The 9,898-nt window shown below is 44.2% G+C and overlaps 1 protein-coding gene across 1 annotated transcript; it reads right to left on the reverse strand.

Annotated features, from left to right (window-relative positions):
• Positions 1 to 1,589: 1,589 nt before the first annotated feature.
• Positions 1,590 to 4,220, reverse strand: TMEM74 (transmembrane protein 74). The gene is made up of 2 exons (XM_063300271.1): positions 4,126 to 4,220; positions 1,590 to 3,070 (listed from the first exon to the last, which is right to left on the reverse strand). Exon 2 carries the CDS (start codon positions 2,957 to 2,959, stop codon positions 1,934 to 1,936), a length of 1,026 nt encoding a protein of 341 aa, XP_063156341.1. The 5' UTR covers positions 2,960 to 3,070; positions 4,126 to 4,220; the 3' UTR covers positions 1,590 to 1,933.
• Positions 4,221 to 9,898: the final 5,678 nt, after the last annotated feature.

Below are 9,898 nucleotides of genomic sequence, written 5' to 3' on the forward strand. Positions count from 1 at the left end.
TCTTCCACCCCCCACCCCACCCTGAATATAGCATTCCAAATTAAAGCATCTCTCATCAATCAAAACTAGGGACGCGGTGGCGCTGCGGGTTAAACTGCTGAGCTTGCCGACCAGAAGGTTGGCGGTTCGAATCCGCATGACGGGGTGAGCTCCCGTTGCTAGTCCCAGCTCCTGCCAACCTAGCAGTTCGAAAACATGCAAATGTGAGTCGATTAATAGGTACCGCTTCGGCGGGCAGGTAACAGCGTTCCGTGTAGTCATGCCAGCCACATGACCACGGAAGTGTCTACGGACAAATGCCGGCTCTTCGGCTTTGAAATGGAGATGAGCACCGCCCCCTAGAGTCACACACAACTGGACTTAATGTCAAGGGCAACCTCTGCCTTTACTAATCAATCAAAGCATCCTGTCATGAGTACTGATGGCGAGCTGGAAGGGGCCTCTATCCAGGGGGGAAAACGCATGCGTAGTACTGAGGAATTAAGCAGCCATTCAAAGAGACACAGATCAGACCCACCTTAACTTTTGGGGTTTATCTCTCTGGGTTTTTCCCACGCTTCTTCAGTTTGTTAGGATTTTCTGTCTTATGTAGCACTAATAAACACTAGAGACCTACTCCTCGTCTCAGCGTGATTTTTTACTGTTAGGACACATCCAGTGGAGTCTATTACTTCTCTGGCTAACTAATTCTAATTTCCAGCTGCTTTAATAGTTAAGTTTTTTCCCCTTAATATCTGATCAACATTTGCCTTCCTGTAACTGGAAGTCATTATTTCATGTCCAGTCTTCTGGAACAATAGAGGACTGATTTTGATTTTCTACCCAACCCAGCCTGCCTGATTAAGATACAAGAAAATAAGTTAATACACTAACCAATTAAGCATGGTATGCAAACATAGTCACTGACTTTTTTATTTGTTTATCAAATTTTGCCACTGCCCATCTACCCCCAAAGGAGGGGGTCTGCAATGATATGGTGCTAATCTGGGATGGCCTATTCATACATTTAAGACACTATGCAATTGAACAGAGGATCCATATAATGTATTTTCAGGGCTACTGACAGAATCCAGCATCCAGGGGTAGCTGCTAGAATCCTAACAACCCAGCAAGGCTCACAATATCTTGCCTAACTTTCCTCAAACAATTTTTCCACACTGCCACTTCCGTTTCCTCCAGTGTCCCCAGTACAGCGTCACTTTGTGGGAAACTGAAACAGTAGCAGGTCTAGATATAGATTCAAGAGCCACCATTTTCATTTCCCCAATGCCCTGAAGTGGTTCTACAAAACTGACTTTGCAGAAATTATAAATGCAGCTCCCACGTTGCCTTGGAAAGCTGCCTGATGGTTATAAAAGCAGCCACTGTGGTGTAATGGCTAAGGCGCCAAACTAGGACCAAGGAGACCCAAGGTTCAAGTCCATTCTCAATCATGGAAACTCTCTAGCTGACTTTGGAGCAAGCCTCACAGGACTGATGGTGTGAGGATAAAATTGGAAGCAGGTCCTGCACAAAAGTTGGGGTATCGATCCTATGAATGAGTGACTAATTAAATAAATGAACCTGCTGTTACAGTCTGATAATGCAGACAGGTTAATGTGGTATCACCCTTCCAACCTGGAATCCATCATGTGCTGACTATCACACTTCTGAATGGAACTTCCTTCAAAGTTCATGTGCTTGGAAAGTCACCGTAGCTGGTTTCCTATGAATACCAAGAAGACTATACACTGTCCTACAGCCAGAATAACTTATTTTGAACATGATCTCTTTTCTTTTTTCCCTTACATATCTCTATAATGCAAAATTTCCTTTAATGGGTTGGAAAAGGTGGTCTAGTCAGTAGTGCTAGGTATTTTAAGCTTCCTTTGTCCCATTTAATGTGAATTATCCCCTACCCCATTTTTTGCTGCTTCATGATATCAAGGCCAGGCTAACTTGTTACAGCAAGAGCTTCCTCTTCCACAAGGGATAACTCCATATTATCACTTGCAGAGGATTTGACTCGGAAATTGAAAGATCCATATAGTTTGGCTGATTCCTTGGAAGCTGCAAATCTGTTCCTCCTGTAGAGTTCTCCTTTCCACATTGACAGCATCAGTAAACTGGACAGCACCACACCCCCCAGTGTCAAGAGACAGAGCCCAGCAATTACACACCGATCTAAGTGAGCCCCAATCCGGGCACTCTTCTTCTCTAGGCGCTCCATCTCTCGTGCTGCCACCGTGCTGGGATCCACAGTTACATCTCTGGGGACCACGTAGGAAACAATCACCAACAAAATCCCAATGACCAAGAACAAGATGGCGCTGATAAAGCTGTAATCAATCGATTTTCCACCAGCAGCTTCTGAGCCAGCATCATCCTCTTCCTCTGAAACTAAGGAAGGTGGATCGTAGGGCCATTCTGGAGGCATCTCTGTGTCAGGGTTGGGGTGGGGAAGGAATTCTTGGTCTTGGCAGCAGCTCCGATGTGCAAGACTCCCTGTGTGGTTTAGATGGTTGGTGTTTTCATCCACGTAGGTGAAAGATGTCTCTGATTCACAGCAACAGGCGATTTTGGAGACAGCCTCCTTCTCTTCCTTTGAAAAGTTGGGGGAGCAGGTAAACTGCCCAGCTGTTGTAATTTCTGGGGACAGCGATGACACAGCAAGGAGGGCAAGAGAGGCCTGAGGAGGCTCTTCCTTGGCTACTGGTACAGCAGCTTTACAATGCTGCTCGCAGCATTCGGCAGTCATAGCTAGCAATCTATTCTTTGCCCCGCCTTCATCAGGCTGGCCCTGACAGGATGTAGCATGCAAGCTCCAACCTACATTGTGGCACTCATCTGACGGAGCTCCCTCTTTGGTGAGTTGCAAGATCTCCATGCATGCCATTGGTGCTTCGTAGCACAAGCCCAATTTACCTTCAACAATTCTGTATTTTAGGCAAATACAGCCAGTTGCAACCTCAGTTGTCATGCGGTGGCCTCACACACAACTTCTGACCTCCGGCTCCCATTTTGCTGGCTTCAGATTCAGCCACCACCACTCAGTTAAATAAATTCACTTGGAAATGCCTTCTTTTTAAACCTGCAGTTGCCAAAGGGGTATAGGCGGGTGGGGGAAGAGGAGAAACGGCTTCATCAGTAGATCTGTCATGAGACAAAGGGAAGTGTAGCAGACCTGCAATAGAGACTATAGTTGTTACCCTGATTTTTATCCAGTGTCTATGCAAGCATATGTGAAACTGCCAATGTGAAGGCTTTAACCAGCCACTTAAAGCTAAACCCTGCTTATCTTAAATCAGTTAGGGACTCTAATCCACTTTAGAAATAACCCTTTGCAAATTTTGAAAAGGAAAGAAAGCCCAGTCACACAGATCCTTCACCACCTCCAGCACTCAAGGGCAAAAACATCAACCCCCTGCAAAAGACCATTCAAAAGGGCAAACTCCAACTTCGCATCTCAAATTCGCTCAGACTCAGATGCAAAAGCTATCAAATCCCTCGGAGCTCAAGTCATCCGGGATCTGTGTTCTCCTGTGGAAATCTGATAATCCCAGGAGCAGGAATAGCCACTTCTTGGAATCCCATCTCTGGCTCTGATTAGAAACGCCGGCAGTGAAATGATCTCTCAGAGCCTGGATGGTTCAAAAGGAGCAGATCTGAGCTTTCCTCTCAGGGCAACAAAAGAAAGACGCAAATACAAAAGAAAAAGTAAGTGTGTGTGTGTGTGTTGGGGTTGGGGGGCAGGTAACCGGTTTGCAATTTATGCCACTCAACAAGAAGGTGCAAAAGAGCACGTCAACGTTCACACAACGCGTTGATGCCAATCAGGTAATTTGCTGAGCTGGTAGTTTATTACCCCGAGGTGTCCCTCCGTCCCCGTCCCCGCCCCGTCTTAGCGTGCGGGACAAATCTAGTCCGCTTTGCTATTTTAGCTTCCGTGTATTTTATTGTATAAACTAGCAAACGGGCTAAATCGGAAGCCGGGTTAATCGGGTGAAGTGAACGCGCTCGGAGCAAGGGCAGAGACCGTTCCCTCCCCGCCGCGGGTCCCCGGGGCTTATCAAAGTACAGATAAAACTCCGGTCCCCGCAATCCCGAGGCAGCGCCTGATCAGCCCTTCCTGCCCTCTTCACAAACCTTTTCCAGCGGTTTGGCTCCATCGAGAGCTGAGCCCCGCTGCCCGTCCCAGGCGGCTCCATCGAGGTGCCTCGAGCGAGCACTTGTTGTCGCGGTCCGTCCCCACGCGCCTCCCTCCCCCTGCCCCCCTCGAGGCGAGAAGCGAGCGGGGAGCCGGGACTGGTGTGCGCTGGCAAGGCGGAGCACTCGGGGCACTCTGGGAGATGTAGTCCTGCTGCACGCCGGCAGCGGACAAGATCGCCCTGCTCGTTTCTTCAGAGGTCACGCCTGGGTTCGAGCGCAGCCTGAGGAGGCTGCTTTGCGCTGACCCCGCGAACGGCACTCAGAGCGAGGGCGAGGCGTCGCGGGCATCCTGCTCTCCCCCTCCCTCCTCCACCAGGGTGCCTGATCTTTAGAGAAGTTGCTTAATCTGGAGAAAGGAAGAGGGAGATTTCAACAGAATTTTGCAAGATGAGAAGAAGGGCACTTGGGGTGGCTACCATAAAATACAGAAAGGCTATCTTCTCCGACCTGAATGATCTCCAGGTGTGCAGGACTTCAGTTCTCATAATCCCAACCCAGCATCGACATCTGAAATGCTAGGCATCTGGAGGTGAAGCGCACCAGCTTGGGGAATGCGGTAATATCCATTCATTGGTTTTCCGTTAAACCTACAAGAGAGCCAGTCTGGTGTTGTAGGTTAAGGCATCAGGCTAGAAACCGGGAGACCGTGAGTTCTTGTCCCACCTCGGGCACAAGCCAGCTGGGTGACCTTGGGCCAGTCCCTCTCTCTCAGCCCTAGGAAGGAGGCAATGGCAAACCACTTCTGAAAAACCTTGCCAAGAAAACTGCAGGGACTTGCCAGGCAGTCTCTGAGAACTGGACACAATTGAACATACTTTTTAAAAAAAAAAACAAAACTACATAGCATTTTGCTATGGACAGTTAAATGGTGAAAAACTGGACTTGAGGAGAATTTTATTTTGTTTAAATACCCCAAGATAATTCGGGGAATTGTATTAAGATACAAGGCTCACAGAAAACGACCAGATTTGGAACAAATCTCTTGAGCATCAGGTAGGACTGCTGACAGTGCAATCCCATATATGATTTCTTTGCATCAGTGTTCAGCAAAACAGCGATAGGATCCAGAGATTAAAGCTGCACACAGAGAACCAAGTGTTTTTGGAGATAGTGGGCTAATTGCCATCTTTCAGCTTAATCTATTCCTGTGAGGCTGAAATGGAAGCTTCAAGAGAAACCACATAATAAGCTGTTCATTGGCATGGGGATTTATGTCATGAACAGGGGAGATTAAAGGAAAAAAAGATGAATTGGAGATATTCATCACCTTGAGAACTTTTGGCCACAGGAGAAATCATATATACATATACAGTACATATGTACGAAGTCTGAATGAATTACAAGATCTTCATATCTGTTCCTCCAGGTCTGCTAACTGCTCACTGGGATAAAATGTGGCAGTCTTTCTAACTTCTCACCTTGTTTTCAACTTGTCAGTAGTAAAATACTCAGACCCATTTTGTGCTCTGTTATAATAGCATACTTTTGTTCTGCCAAAGATGTCAGGTGTGGAGGTGGTGAGAAAAAATGCATAGCAACACAGAGCCTTGTGCCACCACAAATAAAGCTGGTTAAAAGATGAATCAGGCAACTGGAGAAGCAAGAAAAGTTTGTTAAAGAGCCAAAATTGCCCTGTTTGGTTTCTCATGATGTTGCGGGGGGGCTTCACAGAGTCACGTCCCTTGCTCACTGAGGGCTCAAAGAATGTGCGGATGTGTGAAATGGCCCCTTGTGCCTCAGACCAAAAGGCAACAGAGACTGATTTTCTCACAGTTCACAGCATCACAAATGCAAAGTAGTTGCAGAGGAGGCAAGTTGCAAGTTCAGCTGACAGTCCTCAATTGGGAAGGTGGAGATTTTGTGTAGGGGTGCTAAATAACAGGCAGAGCATGAGTTCTGCATTAAGAAAGTTCCAGGTTCAATCAGAAAGAGGAGGAGGAGAATCTGAATGGCTGGTAGCAAGAAAAATCTCTCTCTGAACACCTGGAGATGAATTCTTCCCAGTTAGATCCTTAGTCCTCAGTATAATGCCTGTCAGTTAAAATGTGCCCAGTAAGACCTCACTTGGGTATTTTCAACATGTGTTGAAACTTCTAAATGTGCCCCCTGGTTCCTGGAATAAAAAATATAAGTAGGGATGCTATGAGTCCTATAAATAACTTGATAAATTCTGGTTTATAGAGGTAAAAAAAAGGAGTTGAGTCAAGGACAGATTTGAGGCAGAGCAGTATTGGAGTGAATGGCAAATATGTCCTATTTGATCTTGCTCTTAATGCTAGTAATCCCTGTGAATCTCTGCTATCAATGAGATCACCACTGGTTCTATTATTCCACTACCTCTCACCTGTCTTCTTCAGTTCAACAAAGCCTATGTACAGGTAATCATGGAAAAAGCAGATACCAGTTCCCGTGTGAAATGAATATGGGTAGTCCTTGGTTAAGAACCGCAATTGGGACTAGAATTTCCATCACTAAATGGTGCAGTAGTACAGTGTGATGTCATGTGACCACACCACTTAGCGATGGAAATTCTGGCACATCCAGTTGCTGTCATGAAGCAAATCACCATGGATTGTTAAGCGAGGACATCATGTGGTCACCATTTGCGACCACCTGCCAGCTTCCCCTTTGACTTTGCTTATAGGAAGCCAGCAAATGGCAATCACATGACCATGGGACGTTGCAAGTTGTAATTGTGAGGGGTTTGCCGAGTGCCCAGATCACGATCACATGACTGTGGGGATGCTGCAATGGCTGGAACTTTGAGGACCAGTCATAAGTACCACTCATTCAGCACCGTCATAAGTTCAAACGGTTGCTGAACAAGTGGTTGCTAAGCGAGGACCACCTGTAGTAGAAACTCAGCCATCTGATTCCTTAATGCATGTGCAAAGGCTACACTGTTTCTTGATACACGCTGCTCTTATTGACAATGCTAGCTGAGTATCTTGCACATTTTTAGTATTGTTAAACTCACATCCTAGGAGAACTTCCAGTCATGGGAGATATATATTGCTATCACCTTTATAAGAAATAGTGAATAAGGAGATTGCTGGCTAACACAGCTGGTGCATTTGTTAATCACCAATGGAGTATTAAAGAGAGAAATGCATACATGATTGCCTACTCTGATTGGCCAGTAATTCGATATAGTCTAAGAAATATAATTCCCCTACCTGATCCTGTTGGTGGTTGAAGGGACTGTCTATGAGCAAGGTTAAGTGCTCTGTTAACTAAATGTAATATAAGACTTAGCAAAAACCATGAAAGATGTGATGCACTTCTCTTGTTTTAAGAGTGTCAGTGCATATAGTTCTACAAAAATATTTGGACAAATTTCTCTGCTGAAGAAGGGTCTGCACTGCACTCAGAGTATATTATAGTGATAGCTCTATAGATCTTTACATTAAATAAAGGAGAAACCAATATGTCTTTATGCCTGAGCTAGCAATAACCTCCGTTTATCTGTCATGCATCGACCCCCTCCCCCAATGTATGTTTTTCTAATAAAAAGTGTATGTAGAATCTTACACTAGAACCATAAAAAGAGTTATAAAATGTTTCTGTTTGCGTTCCACAATAAATGGGAACATAATTCACCCATGAAGATGTATTTATTATAATTATTTCTATCCCATCTTTCAGGTTAACAATCTTTCCAAAGCAGCTTGCAATTTAATTGCAAAAAATACAAACAAACTTCTAGGATTCTTTGCATAGAACAATTGATAGCAATGGCTGTCTAGAAAAGGAAGGAAGAATCCAGCTGGAATCAGCTTCTTCAGTTGTTAAGAAGGTGGTTAAGAATATAGGAATAAATGGGCTGGATCAAGCCAATGACCTACTTAATTTAGAATCCTTTTCCATGATGGCCAGCCATAACTGAGAAGCCAGGAGATAAAAGGGTGGAAATTTGAGGAATTTCATGTCTGAAAAAGGGAGCTGAGAGGAATTGTCTCCTGCCAGTAGCCCAGAAAAACTAGTGGTGAGCTTGGGGGATTCCCCAGAAGAATATGAGAAGGAATGCTGGAGGCAATAGGGACAAACAAAAAATGTCAACTTAGAAATCTTTCTTTAGATGCTAGTTTCCTTTACAAATGGGAGGAACCCCTCCATTTGAGGAAGGGCAAAGATGGAAACAATCTGAAACTCAGTGTGCTCATCAGTAACTAATATTCAGAAAGGTATGGCCTCTGGAACTGAAAATATAATCTACTGTAGTCATTCTAACCAGGATTTTAAAGGAAGACTCATGCCATTGCTCAAGTAGATGCATATGCCTAGAAAAACAAATGCTTAGAAAAAAATAGCCAATATTGACTGATACTGAAAAAGCTAAGCAGGGTCACTATATGGATGGGAGACTTCCAGGAAATCCCAAAGCATGGTTTATGTAGGCACAAGGTGTCAAGCATCAACATCAAGCTTACCTTAAACCCCTGAGCAGAAATAGATGAATCCATTTGGATTTTACATGCACTTTCCATTTCCATAGTCCTGATTGCATCCTTGCTAACCCCTATATCTAATTATTGGCTCAGAAATGAGTTTCAGAAGGTATGCCTCAAAGGTAAATAAATGTTTGGTCTCTAACTCTGAATGATTATCCAAGGGAAACTTACCTTTGGTCTATAAGTTCAATGAGATTCAAGATCGTTCTTTCTGCTTTGTATTTCTACGATCTGACAGTCTTTCCTTGAATGCCTGCTGCGTATTCATAGCAACTCCAGTTTGCCGTTTTGCAAAATATGAACAAGAGAAAGAGGAGATATGGTGCAATTACCTAGCAACTGGGTGGATATGTTTTACAATCATGTCAAGTCTGGGCATCTGTTCTGTCCTGAAGAATGATGAAATAGCCAGAGATGGTCTTGACCACTACCCAAAAGTTATGTTCTTGATTATAGAGAAGATAATCTTCTACATAAACTGCCATCATTTTTATTCTTCCAAATTTCTTTCCTGCCACAGCAGGTTTCCCAAAGAAGAGAAACCAAAAATTAGTGCGTTGATGTTTTTCTTCTAAGTTCCTTACCTCATATGGCCCAAACAAAGAATGGATCAAAGCTTACAGATCTGTGTATCACTCTTCAAGACATCCTTCCCCAATCTGGATGCTCTCCAGATGTTTGGGCTTTGTTTCTCAAAATTCCTAATTAACATAGTCATAGATGAAAAATTAGGGAGTTGAAGTCTACATAGCTGGAGAGCTTTCAGGCTGGGGGAAGCTGTCTTTTTATCTCCAGTGGTACTTACCATCTCAACTTCAGTTTTGTTACACAACAACCAGGATTTTAAAGGAAGACTCATGCCATTGAGTCTTCCTTTAAAATCCTGGTTTTTAAGCCAATAGAATACTATTGACTACTGATCAATAGTATTCTGAAACATGGCAAATTATTGATCTGTTCAGGGACCCACATGGGAGAATGGTAGAGCATTCATTTTACAGTATACCTTTGATCACTGCTGCTTTCTTTTAAAGATTCCTGGAGCACATATGGGTGATCTCCAATCTTCTCCTTTCCCAGAGAGGTTCCACGGGACTGGTCTACTCACCAGTCCATCGATTGTAGCTGTGGCATTGTCTCCACTCATTCAGAGACATGCTAGTCGCCATTCCTCACCCAGAAGTCTCTTAAATTCCTTCCTGAGATTTTTTCTTTCTTGGTTTTCTTTTCCCTTCCTTTTGTTTGTTCTCACATCTGGT

Source organism: Candoia aspera, chromosome 3 (assembly GCF_035149785.1).
Source record: "Candoia aspera isolate rCanAsp1 chromosome 3, rCanAsp1.hap2, whole genome shotgun sequence".
Lineage (NCBI taxonomy): Eukaryota > Metazoa > Chordata > Lepidosauria > Squamata > Boidae > Candoia > Candoia aspera.